General features: G+C 41.1%; 1 protein-coding gene across 1 annotated transcript; it reads right to left on the reverse strand.

The window, feature by feature from the left end:
* Window positions 1-567: 567 nt before the first annotated feature.
* Window positions 568-6,135, reverse strand: LOC148526536 (leukotriene B4 receptor 1-like). The gene is made up of 2 exons (XM_088470211.1): window positions 6,046-6,135; window positions 568-2,354 (listed from the first exon to the last, which is right to left on the reverse strand). Exon 2 carries the CDS (start codon window positions 2,350-2,352, stop codon window positions 1,279-1,281), a length of 1,074 nt encoding a protein of 357 aa, XP_088326337.1. The 5' UTR covers window positions 2,353-2,354; window positions 6,046-6,135; the 3' UTR covers window positions 568-1,278.
* Window positions 6,136-18,926: the final 12,791 nt, after the last annotated feature.

An 18,926-nucleotide genomic window follows, 5' to 3' on the forward strand; every position in this document is an offset into this window, starting at 1 on the left:
TGCTGTACTGAAATGCGGGTAGCGTTGCTGCTATAGATTGCGTCACAGTTTGCAGCGACTTTACTGCCAGGATCTATGCCGCTGTTCTGTATTATAAGCAGTGCATGAAGTGTGCAGCATACATTAATTATATCAAACATACAGTGTGTATTATAACAACATCCACATATCAACAGAGTATATCCTGTAAGCAGCAGCCACAGGGACACCAACGTACGCTTCACCCGTGGCTGCTTTTTCAAGGCATTTGGTATATTACATATATAATTTCCAGGGCATACCATTCAAGTTTATTCATTGTAATTATTAACAAAAGGTCTTTAGTGCACCTACACAATTACTCACTTTTCTTGTGTGACTGTCCCACTTTGTTGTGCAATCCCTGGACCATGAGTCACCAAATATACATGTTTCCCAAGATGTTGCAGCATCATACATCATTTTCCATGGTGTTATGTAACTTCTGAGGGGTTATATACCATACTGTACTGTTTGACAAATTATGAAGTTGTTTGTTCTTCTTGTATTTGTCAACTCTTTTCCATCTCAAAAATGGTACTTATTACAGTATATGCTGGAGAAATGTGACTCCCACAGGCTGCAGCTTAAAATATTTTTTATTCCACTTTTTCTTGAATGCATTAGGACAATAATTGGATTTAATATGGCAGATTGTTGAGGTTCCACAAAGGACAGCTAGTGCTGTATTTCACTGGCATTCATCTAACTCATATGTTTGGAACAGTTCTGAGGTGTTAATGTACAACAAAGTCACTTTTCTACTGCTTTATATGTGTTAAGCATACCTCTGTGTCCATTGTCCATGACCATTTCAAAGTGAGATGGAAATATGTACAAACATGTAATCAGCAGGGATATAGTTAATACCTAATACCTCTTACACATCAGAAAAAGATTGTTTTTTTCTTAGCAGTTTTTTCTATTCACATATATTTAGCAAAATAGCAAATGTTCATTGACATTATTAAAAAAAACTTAATTTAAACATTGCTAAAATCAATGCAGCTCTGCCCTGCGGGTTACAATTCCAGGAGGCACCTAATTTTGGAACATTATTCTGTGATTGCATTTTGTTTCTCACTTAATTTACAATATTACATTTCCTGTAGTTCTATTTACCCCAGCAAGTGGAGTCAGGACCTGTTTATAGTTAAGCAGACACCCTGTAGCATGGATTGTGTGATTCTTTGTAAAGCATATGCTTGTAAAAATAGGTTGAACAATCAAGTAAAATAAGATAAATGTGCTTCATCATTATCAGTCTATTTGATTAGTGGAACAAATCTTACTCTGCTCTCCACATTTTTCCAATTCAACAGACTCGGTGTGACTTCTTTGACGGAAAACTTGTGAGATTTTACGGAAACTGGAAGTCTCAGAAGCAGTTCCTTCAAAGAGTTTGGCCATGAATCCCACCCCAGCAGTCCTTATGAAATTACCACCAGCAAATACATATAGAATAGGATTAGCGCTGCTGCTGAGAAAGGCAAGGGCTGTGACATTAGGCCTGGCATTATGAGCTGCGGTTCTCAGATTGTCTGACGAGTACAGTTCTGCTGATACTTGAATCATATTCACCACTTGGTATGGAAGCCAGAAGAGGGCAAAGGTTACTATGATCATGATGACCAGTCGGCTAGTCTTATGTTTGGTCTGAAACTTAGCAGTACGTAACCTTAGTCCGATGTAGATGTAGCAGGACACTATAACTGTGAATGGGATAGCAAATCCCATCATTGTCTCAAACATATACTGAAAAATGATGTGCTTAGAAGAATTATTATAATATTTGTGATTTGGTATGCATTGGTCACGACTATGCAGGGGTATTACAGAACGGTAAAACACCATGGGAATGGCCAACAGAGATGCCAACACCCATATTGCAGAAACTATCCCCGTGACAACTGTCTTTGTTCTCAGCTTCTGAGAAGTGAATGGCATGGCCACGGCAAGAAAGCGATCCAAGCTCATAAAAGCAATGAGGAAGATGCTGGTGTACATACTCAAACAGCTAATGTAATGACACATTTTACAGATGACATTCCCAAATGTCCAGCTGCCTGTTGCCAGGAGATGGAGGAAAAATGGTGCTGTGAGGATCACCATGATGTCTGCCATGGCCAAATGTAAAATGAGGAGACAGGTGACTGTGCGTTTCTTCATTCGGGTCAACACTGTCCAGATGACAAATGCATTGCCTGGAAATCCGATAATGAAAGCAACAGAAAGGATGGCAATGCCGAGACTGGGAGATGGTGCAGGTGGTTTGCTAGTTGAGTTTGTTAACACAGCATTTATGGTGGTCATTGTCATCAGATCATGCGCCATAACTGTGAATAGAAAATAGATAATGCAGATGCAAATATAAAAATCATTATTGTAGAAGTTTAGAAACTAAGCATAGACACATTTAAAAATATATATAAACAACATAACATATTTATTACAGTACCTGCGCAGATGTCAGGAGCCGGAGCCACCAGCCAATCAGCAGCCACTGACTGTAGAGCGGGTGCTGATTGACTGGCAGCTCTGGCTCCTGACAATTTCCGCGTGGGATGTGCAGTCAGTAGCCGCACATACATCACCACAGTATGAACTGGTCCGGGATTCGTTTTGTTATTTTGCCATGAGCCGTGGATGCTACGACGACCAGCGCAAGGACATAGGTGAGTATCAGATTTTTTTTAACAGGTAACCCATTGGAATTCTACAGTACTTGGAGAAGGGGACCGAACATCTGGCAGCAGGTAAGTAAGTGTGAGTGTGGTCGGTATGTAATAAAATTTTACTTCCTACGGTGTGGGTGTCTTGTGGTTTTTTAACTATTTTTTTTACAGAGGGGTAATGGTGCCAGATGCCTGCTGGCACTTGTAGTTCCACAAGTGCCAAAGGGCAGACACACTGGCACCTGTAGTTCCACTGTAAAAAAACAACAGTTTAACTCTATTTTCCACACTATTACTCCTGCACCCAATGGCCAGAAGTGCAGGGAAGAGCCCTGGGCTTCAGCGTAAGCCTGGGGTGCTCAGGAGAGGGGAGACCCTCTCCTGAGCACCCAAGGGGGGTGCGCCCCTAAGATTCCTGGCTTGGGCTGACCGGCTTGGGGTGATAATGCTTTGGCCAGGGAGACCCGATGAAAGCATCCCCTGGCTGTGGCATTACACCCTATCTGGATCTGAGCCCAGTGCTGGTTTTAAAAATAGGGGCAACCCTACGTAATTCCCCCGCCCTATTCTTTAAAACTAGGACTAGCTCAGCAGCCCAGTCCTGGTTCCTAAAATACGGGGGAACCCTACGCATTTTTTCCCCCCATATTTTTAAACCAGGACTGGCGGAGGTACCAAGGGCTGGTTATGCTTTTGGGTGGGGCTCTTACGTAATTTTTTTTTATCACATTTAACCTTTTTTTACATTAAAGACACACAAGCAGCCCTCACATATCTCACTGATATATGCAGGCTTCTTGCTAGAGAGTGTTTGGCTGCGTTCAGAACACAGCTCTTAATTAATTTGAGTGTTTCAGCAGCCTAAAATCACCCGAGTTTCAGAGATGCAAATCGAGTTTCTAATCAGCAAAAAATACGCACGATTCTTAGTAAATTTACCCCTAAGGATAGTATCAGGGTGCATTGGTCGTGTCAGTTTAAAACTAGAGATGTGCGGGTTCGGTTTTACTCGGTTCTTTTCGCCAAAATTATTGCAAGATCGGATTAGTTTGAATTTATTTTATTGGCTATCCAAAACACGTGATAGCCGATAGCCAATAAGATGCCGTTTTTGAGATCCAAACATATCCGAGTAAATCCGAGTAAAACCGAACCAGCACATCTCTATTTAAAATATAACTTATATTATCTCATATAAAAAAACAATGGTTTATTTAAAAAGAACATAGAAATAAACACAATACACAAGTGAAATATAAATTTATTCATAGTGAAATAAATGATTTCCAGGGACTGTTTTAATGGAAACCAGAAAATTTCTCTTCATCTCAGGGTTTTCACAGCACAACCTGATGTCTTTCCAATAGTTACATAGTTTTTAGAATTCCTTTAAAGTTGCAATTGTTTCCTATCATTGTGCCTTTAATACTGTATATACAATGTTTCACAAGGTTTATATTGCTTTGTATCATTCCTGAGCTGTGTTTATAAAATTAGGGACATACTGTATGTATCAAGCTGATTTTTACATAAAATTATTCTTCATAATTTTATGTATCGATCCTACAGTATGTACTAATAGCACAAGTGTTAATTAGCACTGCAGATCGCAGGTCCCATTATTATTAATGGGGACTACGATCTGACCATTATTTACTAAACTCCAAAAAGCAAAGCTTTTCTAAGTTTCGCCCTGGTTAAACTACTGTAAGCCTATGGGGGCTTTCGATCTCTCCTCCGCAGCCCCCAGCCGGCCCCAGAAGCTGACGATGTGCGCATGCGCAGTGCCAGATTCCCCCGAATAAGTGTTTAACTTTGTAAAAGATTTCTGCTAAATGCCGGGGATATAACTTGCGGGGACTGCAGTTACCACAACCGCTGTCCCTGCGAGGTACTGGTAGTACATAGCCGGGATATTTTTTATTAAAAATTTAAATATCCCCAGCGAGTTGGACCGTTAATAATCGTGGCAGTACTTGATTATTAATATTTAGACCTCAAATTCTGAGTTTCAATTGGTTTCACCATTTAATTTTTCAATCCTGCACTTTATTTCCTCTATTCTAACAATAAATGCCATATTTCCAATTCAGTGAGTCAGTATAATTTTTTGAGAAATTGTATTTTTATCATACAGAATAACTATATAAATTTTGTTCACATTCTTCACAGGCTATAATTTAGCCAATAATATATGATGTTCATCAATATTATTGTTTGTGCTTTACTTTCCATTTACTTATTTTGTACATAAATCTGTAGTCTCTACATATGATCATTTACCATGTGTTCTCATATGCTGATATTATTGCTGTGGCAATACAGTCCTCATTAATATTAAATCCACAGTATTAATGTCTGTGGCAGTCGCTGCTAACTGATTACCACTGGCTGCTATATTTTCAATCAACACTGATCTTACTACTGTGACAGCGCTGTCCACAACAGTATTCAAAAGTTGGAAAGGTAGTTATTGTTTCAATGTTTTCAGTGATCTTGGGGGCATATGTATCAAAGCTTGATGTGAGATAAAATTGGGAGATATATATCACCAACCAATCAGCTTCTAACTTACATTTTGCAGGCTGTGTTTAAGAAACGATCGTTTGGAGCTGATTGGTTGGTGATATATATTTCACAATTTTATCTCACATCAAGCTTTGATACATATGCCCCTTGGTTTGACTGAATACCGCCGGTCACTGTGAATAATATAGTTAGTTTAACATCATAGGTAAAAAAGTGTAATTACATCCACAGTCTCTCCCCTCTGCCACAGGCACACAGACAGCCTCACTATTTCAAGTGGCAGTTGGGGGAACTGGGTGGGGAATCACCATATGTTTTTACACAGGTTGTGCTGTGACAAAACATGAGTATATTAAGATAAAGAGCAATATTCTGGTTTCCATTTAAACAGTCTCTGGTATTCATTTATTTCACTTTGAATAAATTGATATTTCACTTATGAATTGTGTTTATTTGTATGCTCTGTTTAAATAAACCATTTTTTTATATGAGATAATAAAAGTTTCTTCCTGTATAACCTAAAAGTGGCAGGTTATCATCATTATCTAGAGAATTTAATTCAGCTTTCTTAGTACATAGATTTAAAATGAGTGAACTGATGCATAGATTGCAGAACCCAAGTATAAGAATAAAATATCAATTTAGCTATAAGTTTTTTTTGCATGCCTTCTATGCACAAGTTGTACTGTATTGTATTGTATTGTATTGTAGCTTTTTATATAGTGATTTTTTAAATGCAAGAAAATATATATTTAGTGGTGCAATTGCACATTATTATTGTTATTGGCATTACTCCCAGCAGTCACACATTAGTAGTACTTACTGACTTAGATATATTGCTGCAGTCTCTTCCAGATGGAGATATCCTTATTATCAAGTGCAAATGTCTGAATCAGTCCATTGAATATATTTCATGCCAGACATGTAGAAAATGTAGAGAAGTACTGTATGCCTATGCAAGATGTTACAGAAAGATCCTACAGAGCATTGCAGCCTGATTTCCTGTTGTCACAACACATACACTTCTGTGTTACAGTTTATTGCGAAAATGCATCTGTAAAATATAAACTATTTTGTATATGATGGAAAGTCTTATTGACAAAGCATAATGATCAGAACTGATGTCAGTAGCAATGTTGTAACTTTTCACTGTATATTATAGACATAATGGGCCATATTCAATTAGGCTGCGAAAAGCCGTTATCGGCAATACTTTATCGCCGTTGACGTAATTTTCACAGGTTTGACTTAACCCTGTATTTAATTTTCCCGACTTTCGCCAGTGCGAAAAGTTTATGCATTGGGACCGGCAAAAAAGTATCACCACTGGATAGGTGGCGAGAACAAGTGCAGAATTCCAAAAACCACTCTGCACCCCTTGGACAGCCCTAGAAAAGGTATAAAAAAAGTTGGGGGACAAACTTTTAAACTAGCAAAATAGACTCAGGGGGGGTCTCGAAGTATGCCCCAGGTGTTTTTTTAATTGCAGGTGCTTGCGGCAGGTGGATTTTTCACGATTTTTACAAGTTCGCTTTAGCCACTTAAAAATATGCTTGCACCCATTTTTAGGTACCCCAAATTTGATGGGACTACTTATTTCCCCCCAAAAAGTGGCTAAACGCTATTCTTCACCACTGTCCCAAAGATGCTAAAAAGAACCTATTGAGATCATTCAAAGACCCCAAATACCTTTTGCAGGGTTATTCGGGGGTGCCCATAGTGAACCCCCATGTCAGAGCATCTTTTGGGGGGTGTCTGGCTGATTTCCCCAAAACTGAGAAGACTTTTTGACGATTTCGTTTTCGCCAGGTCCCATTTTCGACGATTTGGAATTGAATACGGGGATAAACGGGGACGAGCACGATAACTTTTCGACGGCAAAACCTCAGATGACGGCGAAAAGTCTGGCTACGGAATTTTCGCTCCAAATTGAATACGGGCGAATGAGTCTTACTAGGTGGCAACTGGGCGTGTCCAAGGAAAAGAAGCTTTGCGTGTGAGTGTTGTGGGAATATTGTGTGTGCTTTGCCAGAGTTACATCATATGCCTGCGTATGCAGAGGGAAAGCCTATTTCAGTTGTATGGGGCAGGTGTACTGTAAGTGCTGACACTAGTGATGATGGATGCGTTAGTGGATGGGAAAAGTGGGGGCAGTGCAGTCACAGAAATCTGTGCTACTTGCATTAGCATTCCCTTTGTAAGTCACCTGCATTCCCTGTGGGCCTGCGTGTGACTCAGAATCAGGCGTAATTATCATTAAGAATATTTTATAAAGATTTATTTATAAAGAAATGTATTTAGCTTTCCCAGTGTGTAGGTGCCCCCGACCAAAGGTAGGTGTCCCCACCAAATGAATAACAGAGAACCCCATTTGAAATATACTTTTTTTCATAGACTTACAATTCCTAGTTAATGTGGGACGCACAAAAGCATAAATATAAGATGAGGAGAACATTTCTGCAGGTTGGCGGCGGAGTGCGCCATCTAAACCACATTGTTTATCTGTCTCAGGCAGCATACGTAGCGATTTTCACAAATACTGCAGCTCAATGCTTGTAATTAAGATAAAAGTGGAATAATGAATCCCAAAGCGTATAAGACTGAAAGGTTTGGACATCCACTTGTTAATATAAATATTTCAGACCCCGGATAGACCAAGACCGTACGTAGTAGGAGAAGCGACCACAACTAATGGTAAAAACAGACAATGGGATAGGGAGAGTTTCATATTTGAACAGAGCTGTCACCAAGCCTTATGGAGGTGTAACCCCTGCTTACCGATCTTCTATAATACCTTTTTTTGGATTTGCAGGGCTACGCAGGCCTTGTACCTGTCTCACCTTGGCGATGCCTCCACCTGAGTCGATAAGCTTTGTCTAGGTTAGGGAAAGAGGGGTTGGCTCGGGAAACCCCCTATTTTAATATAGTTATTATAGACCAAAAATAATAACTTTATTATAATGGATAACTTAAGGACTAAAGTCTTAGAGGAAAAAGTTATTTTGTGAATATTATATTATGCACTGAATTTAGTACAATAATAGCAATGTTTTAGTAACAATAGTTAATACATAAACAATGAAAGCTTATAATATCTGCAAAGCCCTATTTAAACTCCCCACACCCTATGTTTTTTATACTAATATAAATATATATTATACTTTGGTAGATAACAGTACACCTTAAGCGTATTATAACCTTTTACCTGCTATACCATAAACATATCCCACTCTACTGTTTACCATACTGTTTAAGTCGTATGACTACCAGTCTATATAATCAGTCCAGATGCACAGTTCTGTTTATTTTGTTTAGACAATAATGTCTGATGAAATGAGAGTTAATACAGCTGTGGTAGTCACTTGTCATAAACAATGTATGCTACAGCCATGGAGATTGAAGGATATCAGTTATTTTTGTCAGTTTTACTTTCCCCAAAGTACATATTCACACAACTCTGGTTCAGGTTATTGGTAGAAGGGGCTTATACTGTATATATGCACATATATATATATATATATATATATATATATATATATATTTTTTTTTTCCTATCAGATAAAGATAGAATCTTCTATCACTTGCAGATGTTGTGATGACACAAAAATTGGACGCCTATCCATCCAGGTAAATTTAGCAGTGTAATTAAACCCTTTCCTGTCATGGATTATCTGCTGCTTCTATGCTGCTCTGCCTGATTGATGCCTCTCCTGAGGTAACATACTGTAAGTAATCCTCACAGCAAGATCCTGACAGTAGATAACCAGCCTTATTATTGAAGTTCATATGTCTGGCCTGTCACAGGCAGGCCCGCCAAGAGCCGCGGCGGGCCCGGGTAACAGGGAGTATGGCCTAATCGTGGGAGGCGTGGCCATGCCCTCTTCCCGAAAAAAGAAGAAAAAAAAAAACTTTTTGCAGCGCTTTGGGGGGGCGCTCTGAGCTCCCTTAGCACAGCTCAAAGCCAGGGGGGGTGCAATCAGTGTGATCGCACCCCCCACAGGCATAGGAAGGAGTCTGCTGTGGCTGCTGCTCAGCAGCCACGTGCAGTCTCCCACTGCAGCTCAGCACACGCTGTAAGGGAGGGTGGGGTGCCGGACCCTCAGGAAGCCCAGGCCCGGGTAATCTGTACCTCCCCTCCCCCCTCTTGGCGCCCATGGTCACAAGATGCTTTTTCTTTGAACTGCGGACAGCATACAACCAGCCACATGTATATATATATATATATTTACATCAACTTTCATATCATGTCAGTGAAGCGGAGAGCTATAGAGGAATTTATTTCTCAATATAACTGATCAAAGTCTGCAGGGTCTATAGTTGATTATTTGAGTATGCAGCCCCCTGTCATAATCTGGTGTATGGTGCTGTGACTGGGGAGTATTTACCAACCTCTCCGGGCATTGCAGTATCCCTCTAGTCAGTTTTTCATCTCAGTCACTACCATGACAGGTCTGACAGCTGTCTCATCCCTCTGTTCCAACCACTGGATGCAATTGGGAGCAGGGGTTACCTCTCCCTACTGGCCGATCCTCCCCCTTCTCTCTACCTCACATCAGCAGCAGAGGCACTTTCTGCTCACTCAGCTCCTCCTGTAACAGTCTCTCTCTCCATCTGCTGTAAAAGGAAGCACTCTGCTCCGCTTCCCCAACTTAATCTCCACCACTCATCACTCAATCCGGCCGCCTCACGAATAACAGCTCTTTGCTGTCACCCACTCTCTAGGGAGCCCGGATGCCGTCTCCCTCACATTAGGGCACCTCACCTCAACTGTCACTTTTCCTCTCAGTGTCCTTGTGCACAGTCTGCAGCTCTGTCTCTAACAGGTTCTAGGCAGCCAGTACCCTCTGGCAGATTCTGGCCCACACCACCAATTATATACTGTATATGTACTTATATTTAATACATGATTGTGGTACAATAATGTATCATACAATATTGCATCACAATGTCTTCCACACTGTCCCTGTCTATGGTTAATTACCCCTTTTTTATAGCAATATATATTAACTATTAAGCATGAATAATAAATATATAATAATACTTATGTCTCAATTTTTTACCGCACAGTTCATATATGCATAACATATAATGCAGTCAGGTCACCTATTTGTTCGGCTAATCCTAAATAGGGGTTACAGAGGGTACACACGGTCAGAGTTTCTGGAAGATATGAACAATAGCGAATGTAAAATTCGTTACATCATTCATATCTTTGACATGTTTGGCATGCATGGATGAACGATGCACATGCCCGCATGTCAGATAACAATATCTGAAATCAACTGTGTTTACAGTCAGGTTTGGACTATATAATTCATTTAAATACTGTCTGAAATCGTTCATGAAATCTTTCATGAAATCGTTAATGTTGTTCATCGTTATTGATGATCTAGCACAGTGGTAGCCAACCCTGGTCCTCAAGAGATACCAACGGTGCATGTTTTGCAGGTCTCACAGAATCACAAGTGATATAATTAGCTCCACCTGTGGATCTTTTCAAATGTGTTAGTTATTAATGAATACACCTCTACTCCTGCTAGGTGGTCTGGAAAACGTGAACTGTTGGTAGCTCACGAGGACCGAGGTTGGCTACTCCTGATCTAGCAAATCTGACCGTGTGTAACTATGCACCATTAGATGTTGTAGTCAATTGAACAATATCTTTAACAGAGGGGGTAAACACAGCATGGTGAGTATGTAGTAGAGCCGCTAAACGAGTATATGAACTAAAGGTTTGGTCTATGGGCCTGATTCAGACCCGCTCACAAGCGGGTCAATGTTGCCCAAGTGCGCATGCGCACGATGGAGGCGGCTCCGTCGTGCGCATGCGCGAGACCTGAATAACGACGGCCAAGCCGTCGTTATGGGTCTCGAACCAAAGGGGGCGTGCTGTCGATAGAGCCAAAAGCACTCCTTAGGGTCTCGTCACAAGCCCGATGGTCGCGATGGTCTTGACCATTGCGACCATCATTTTGGCCGCTCGCTATAGCTGTGGGTGGTCACCCACAGCTATGCGAGCGGCCTGGAGGCCGCTCCAAAAAGGAAGAGAGACGGCCCTGATTCAGAGTGAGCGCTCTGTCAGAGCGTCCGGCTCTGAATCAGGGCCTATATTACAATTAGTGTCATTATTTACCCCACTTGTCCAAACCATTGCAAAGCTGTAGTTAGGTAAAGCATAGCTTTTTAAGCATGGTATGTTCACAACTCCTCAGAGACCTATTTATTAATTAATATTTGCAGGATATCCCCCAAAAAACACTTTCAGGTGGTATCTGTAAATATTAGGGATACCCCAGATGTACCGTGTAGGGATTACAACAAATATCTCCAATATCTGCTGCGGCTTCTCCATTTCTGACCGCAGAGCAGCCCCCATAGGCTTATATGGGAACTACAAGGGTTGTTCAAAAAGTAATGCCTAAATGCTCACAACTAAAATTTTATTATAGATACAGATTTGAAAATTTGCAGTAAAATACTTTGAAGTCTTAGTAACAGAATGACTCTACTCAAAATATTCACCATCTGCCCTCAAACATTTTCTCCACCTTTCAATCCAAGCTGTGAATCCACTTTGGAAAAATTCCAGTGGTTGGTGTTTGACCCAGGAACGTATGCCGATTTTAACAACCTCTATGTCTTCAAAATGTTGACCCCAGAGACAGTATTTGAGAGGGCCAAACAGATGAAAGTCAGAAGGGGCCAAATCAGGACTCTATGGTGGATGTGGCATTATTGCCCACCCAATTTTGGCAATGGCCGCAGATGTTGCCATCGAAGTGTGAGGTCTGGCATTGTCGTGGTGTAAGATGACATTTGACAGTTGAATTGTTGACCCTTTTTTGCGGATGGCTTCTTTCAGCTTCTTAAGTGTAATAATGTATTGATCACTGTTGATTGATTGGTTTGGTTCCAAGTAATCGATGAGAATAACACCTCGGCAATCCCAGAAGAATGTGGCCATAACTTTGTTTACGGATCGCTGTGTTTTAAACTTTTTTGGCCTAGGTGAACTTGGGTTTTTCCATTGTTTTGATTGGGCCTTTGTTTCTGGGTCATAAAGGAATACCCAGGTCTCATCTCCTGTAATGACATTTTCCAAAAACGTCTCAGGGTTGGCTTCAAAGTTGGTCATAAGGTCATTGCACACTTCCACCCTCTGGGCCTTATGATCCCTGGTTAATTGCTTTGGAACCCATTCAGCACACACTTTACAATATCTCAAATCATTTATTAGTGTCTCTACAGTGCCATGGCTACATTCAAGTTCATCACTGATATCTCTGATGGTGACACGACAGTCTTTCTGAATCATGGCATCGACTTTGTGTTGGTTCTCTGCTGTCACTGCAGTTGATGGTCTGCCACCACGAGGTTTGTCGCACATGGTCGATTCTCCCAATTGAAAAAACTTCACCCACCTTCTGACATTGCTATAGTCAATTGTATGCTCACCATACACTTTTTTCAGTCTTCTGTGGATTTCTGTAGTACTGCAGCCTTTTTTTTCCAGAAATTCAATGATGGCTCTTTGTTTCATCTTGGATTCCATGGTATTTCTTGGACTACCTAAACAAAAAAAACATATATAGCTAGCAGACATATTAAACTACAAACTGACAAAGATTAAAATAAATGTTGCATATTATTTTAGAGTTATGAGCATTTAGGCATTACTTTTTGGACAACCCTCGTACTATACAGTCAGATTTACCAAGCTCCGGAATGCAAAGCTTTGACCTGGTAGCAAACGCTATCTGGAGATGGCGTCAGCTTATAGAAGCCTATGGGCTACTGTACTGGGGATATTTTTGGAGTGGGATCCTGCGGACACTTTTCTGCATCCCCTCAGTGACGCATGCGCCAGCCAAAGACTGGACATGCACGTTGAGGACCACGATCCAGGAAGAAGAGTGATAGCATTAGCTAACACCCAGCTTCCAGCTCTTTGCAGGGACCTGTTCTTATCGAAGCTCATGTCCCAGCAAGAGCTTAATTGTAAATTTACATAAAAATATTCATTAAAATGCGGTTTGTGATAAAAATGCCCCTAAAAGAGGTGGTTGTAGCAGTTACACAGCGATATCCTAGGGCACAGATTATCAAACTTGGTCCTCAGGACCCCAAACAGTACATGTTTTCTAGGTCTCCTCACAACATCACAAGTGAAATAATTAGCTCCACCTGTGGATCTTTTAAAATATGTCAGTGAGTAATGAATACACCTGTGCACCTGCTGGGTGGCCTGAAAAACGTGACCTGTGTGGGTCCTGAAGATCAAGTTTGAAAACCAGTGTCCTAGGGTGTTTATTAGTCCATATGAACTTCTGCATGGCTCCATTTAAAATCCACAGGTAATTTTTTTGTGTTGAGTAAAGATAGCATTTGCATAGCATATAGAAGACGCAGGAAGCTGATAAGCATGACATCTCCCTATGTAGGTCAAAGGTAAGCTGGCCCACTTTTAAAAATTGGCTAAGGCCTGAGTAATTACCTTTTGGTAGATAACAGGGTATAGCTGAGAAGGCTGGGAAGCGATCAGAGGGCCTGATTCAGAGTTGTATGCAAACCCTATGGTTTGCGTGGAACTCCGATGGTGGGTGATCGGCGCAAGCGTAGGATCTGTACAGCGCATGTGCTGATCAGAGTATGTGAGTTTGCAGTGCCCATATGCCGCAGCCTGTCGTTTGGGGATAGAGCAGGGGTCTGCATTATGCAGCACCCCAAAAAACAAGGGCGTGTCGGCCCCGTTTTCTTGGCGTGTTAAAACCAGTGACTGCATGAAAACACTGATGGTTATGCCGGGTGATCCCATGTTGCGTCCTTGGATGGAGCAGTGGTACAGAAGCTGGCAGGAGGCATCTATTTACATAAGGGGCATCCTGCAGTATTAGCATATTTTACATTACTGTTGCGTCCAAAGGTGACACAGCAAAACAACTTTGATTAAGGCTCAGTGTTCGCCCATTTAAACGGGAAGTCAGTCCCTCAACTCTGATGGGCATTGTTAAGACAAGCAAGGGCTTCAGTTTTGGAGGTGTTCATTTAAAAATACCCAGCTGTGCGAGGCCAATCACATTGAACTCAACACCCCCCCTGGATTTGCCCCACGCTGAGGGTATCACAATGTCCCACTACTCAGCGCCACAGCAAAAAGGTTTTTTCTTTTTTTTTATAAGGGTGGTGTGGCCATGCCTTCTGCCACTAGGCCATGCCCCCGATAAGTATTGGCATCGGAGCTAATTGAATTAGCCCGAGGGACCTAAGTTGCTCAATATCAGTATTTACTCCGGTGAGGTTGTGATTATTAGATAATTATAATTTCGCTGCTATGAGCTCTGAGTGAGCAGTTTTTATGCACTTATATATTTATTAGTAAGCTACAGATGTGTCCACATACATCATACCTCAGTGCACTACAAGTTATGCTAAACATAATGATTGAGCGACATGAGACTCGGTAACGTAGAATTTTGCATGCAGATACACCCGCAGTTGCACACAGAATATAGGCATGTCTCATATCATTTTAATCAACAGTAGCTACTTGTGCAGCCTATTTGCATCACTTTGCAAATAAGATGCATTTGAAGGGAAAAGGGTGCACAAAAAGATGCTCGGTGCTACCGAGTCATGCCACGGCATGGCGCAACTATGGCTGTTTAACATGCAAGGAAGTAAGATGTACGTGGACACATCTGTATATCGTTATGTTGGCGTGTGGTTATGGAATACCATAGGTATGCAGATGGAGGTCTCATACACATACCTCCCAACATTTGAGCATACTAAGGAGGGACAGGTCGCGCGTCGACGCTGGGCAGCCCCCAGGCAGTCCGTACACATGAGAACAGATGCCGTGCACATGCTCAAGGCATCTGTTCTCCTCCTGCTCACCCACTGCTCTACTATGCAGAGCAGCGGTTTGTGCTCTCCCCAACTTCCCCCCCACCGCGGGACACTGCGGCCCACGGGTGGGACAGCGGGACAATCCCAGAAAAACGGGACTGTCCCGCTAAGAGCCGGGAGGTATGCATATATAAAAGCGGGAAAAACGGGACTGTCCCGCTGGACAGTCGGGAGGTATGCATATATAAAAGATCATCACAGGGAGTTACCTTACAATCAGACAGGATGAGTCTTGAAAGATATAACTTCTTTATATAATACTGGGTAGCAGGATCAATATAAAGATGACAAACATCAGCTTTCAGTAACAGCTTCTTAAACACAACATGTTTATAACATGAGCTCCATGGCTCATTTCTCCTTCAGTCTCTTTTCCTAGAACACACATGGGAAAAGAAGTACAAGCATGTACAGGAATATACAGCTGACAAACAATACAAATGTATATGAATATATCGCCACCTGCTGTGCCTCCAAGGTAAGTACATGTATATGAATAAACCCACAGTCTGTTGTACATATTTCAACACGTTACATTGGATTTTTTTCCTTTTTATTAAAATTCATTAACAGCAGTGTTTTGAATGATTATTTCTGAAGAGTGCACCAACTAGGAGTATAGCTTGTTTGTTCCACTTCTTTTGTATCACCCCAAAAAACCTTTTGTATTATTTGTTGTAAAAACACCCTTCTCTCTATTGTGGGAGCATGGTCACTCAAACTATGATGCAGCAACGTCACCAGCTTCCTGCAGTCATGCTCCCAGCATGCCTCAGCCACGCCCTGTGTGTGTAAATAGTAAAGAATATACAGGTCTATGTACTAACAGGAGATAAGGGTGATAAGCGCTAAAGGCAGACAAAATCAATATGTACTAATATATTTTCTGTTCTGTTGTGCACAGGGAGTGCTAGCTGTGTTGGATTTTTTTCCCGCTGCCATAGGTTCCTATGGCAGTGCTAAGCATAGGGGAAACTAGACATTTGGTAATAGGTGGTCCCAGTTACAACCCCTCGCCAGAACTTGTGTTACCTTGGAAGTTTGTTACTGTCTCATGGCCATTATTTAAGCAGCAAAGATTTCTAGTAATTTCCCTATTATCAGGTTATCATTTCTGACTCCTGGTTGAGGGGAATAGCTGAGGGCCTGGGGGCCATAAAGGCTGGATCGGCACATAACTGAGGTGTGTACCTAGCTGCAGCTGTAAAGCGTTCCTGTAATGCGTGATTCTCAGTGTGTGATGCACAGGACATGTACATACATACAAGTATGTGAACTGTTTCTATAACACAAATTTATTTTTTATTCTAGAACTAACAATTTACGGTAGTGACGTTTTTCTGGTGTATTTTTTCTACCAACAAAGTATTTAAGACCTGGGGGGATATTTGAGAGCGATAAATTGTAATTTTTCTAGCATAGCCTGTAACATGGCAGTTAGAAGCTAATTGGTTGATATTATCTCTCTCCACTTTATCTCTCCCTTTGGACAAAAATAAATTGTGGTATAGAAACAGTTCACATACTTGAATGTATGCAAATGTCCAGTGCAACACACAGAGAATTACCCCAATGCAGTGGTTCTCAAACTCGGTCCTTAGGACCCCACACAGTTCACATTTTGTAGGTCTCCTAGCAGGTGCACAGGTGTAGTCATTACTCACAGACACATTTTAATAGATCCCCAGGTGGAGCTAACTATTTCACTTGTGATTCTGTGAGGAGACCTGGAAAACATGCACTGTTTGGGATCCTGAGGACAGAGTTTGAGAACCTGTGCCCTAATGTGTTTGCTAGAATTTCACTTTAGTCTTCTATTACTATTATTTATTTATATGGCTTTACAAGTGTTCCACAGCGCCTTACAAAGTACATAAACAAATAGGTGACCAGTGACTTACAGTACATTAATGACCATAAAACCATTTACAGCTCCAGTAGCAGCATTGCATATAAACTGCAGCAAGACAGAACCTGTTAGTTTAGAGACCAGATACTGTAATTCCCCACCCAAGGGTGGATTGGAAATTTAAAGTGGCCCTAGAAAAATTTCCTGACAGTGGCCCCATGTAGGCAGGCCCAAATCATCTGTAGGTGGGAACCAACACAAACATAGGTGGGGTTAGCAAACGGATACCCTAACTACATTACAATATATCTAAAATCCCAGTGACTGACGTACACACAACATTAAGCATTACATTGACCAGCATTCAATACATAGAACATCCCAGTAACTGCCATACAATATGTAGAGCATCCCAGTAACGGCCATAGAGTACCTCAATAATGGCTTTAAACTATATATGTGGTCCAAATCCCCGATAATCCAAAAAAACATATTTTTTAATCCAATTATATTTATTTATTTTACAGTAAAATAAACAATAAAATTACATTACAATTAACATATACATGTGTGATCTCCTTATTGGGTTTTATCTGATAGACAACTAAAGTATAACTAATTTAATACTAATTCAAAATACAGTTTACATTTTTAGGTACAGTGTACATACTGTATCATACATTAAAGAGAATTATATTAAATTACCATATTTAGGTAACTGTACAACTCACATATATATAAGAGGTAACAACGGTATATACTGTTTGGAATGTTTGTCTATTTTATCGTCCTCAATTACAACCAATGGACATACTATGGGGTTAGCAGTGGATACTTGTATACAGATTACTTCCTCCCAGAAGTAACTAATAATGGGACAAGCCCATAGTAGATGCCAAAAATTCCATGTGTTCAGATTGTACTTAGAGTTCTTTGAGTTCTACCACCAATTTTGAACAAACAGTCTAGCGTTAGATATATCCTATGAATCAGAAACAATGGCATTTGTTGAAATCTAATTGTTGTAATAGACAGATGTGGATTACCCAAAGCTTCCTTCTATATTTCATCAGACAATATCCCCATGTCTACTTCCCACTTTTGCTTAGTAGGCGGTAGATCTGTATCACGATGCGCTTGCAGCATGGCTGCATATAATACAGATATCAAGTGCCTAGGTCCAGCAGATTTCAGTAATTGTTTATCAGGGGAATCTTGGAGCTCCGGGGGGTCATCCACAAATTGAAATACGTAAATACCCCGGAAGTGTACAACTTCCCCAAATATACCACCCCTATCTTCCCCAGACTACACTAACCTGAAGCAAGGATTGCTCATCCAGCCCACAGGTATGAGATAAGGGGGTATCAGGATCCCATCCCTGCCCCTCAAAAATCTGTGAAGCAAGCCTCCAAATCAGGAACGCTTGCCTTACTATTGAAGCCCCTACCCCCCTCACCCTACCACTCAGTAGCATTTTAAGTGGGGTGTGACCTGGGGACACCTGCATCACCGGAAGGGCAGGTAAAGCATCTGCACCCGAATTCTGCAGCCACGACCACTAATGTGCCAATTGCAATGCATAATGATAAAACTTAAAATGAGGTAGTGCAAGTCCCCTGGAATCACATGACCTTCTAAGTGTGTCCAACTGATATTGAGCTCTACAATTAACCCACATCAAGGAGGATAACAGACCATCTTTTTGCCTAAATATTGGAATATAAATTGGGGAATGCTGAACTACATAGAGAAGTTTGGGTTGTAGAACCATATTAATTAGGTTCACCCGTCCTGTAAGTGTTAATGGTACATTCCCCCATACTACTACCCGGGACCTCAAATATTCTATCTGTGGTTTAATATTTAATGACACAGCTGTGAGGGCCATTAGTTATATACAAATCTAAATATGTGAACAAGTCCACCCATCTCAATGGGAGAGG

The sequence above is a fragment of the Taudactylus pleione genome, unplaced genomic scaffold (assembly GCF_031769625.1).
Source record: "Taudactylus pleione unplaced genomic scaffold, aTauple2 ptg000095l, whole genome shotgun sequence".
NCBI lineage: Eukaryota > Metazoa > Chordata > Amphibia > Anura > Myobatrachidae > Taudactylus > Taudactylus pleione.

Coding starts and splice junctions, on each gene's coding strand:
- LOC148526536 (XM_088470211.1), bottom strand. CDS start 2,352: ATGGCGCATGATCTGATGACAATGACCACCATAAATGCTGTGTTAACA.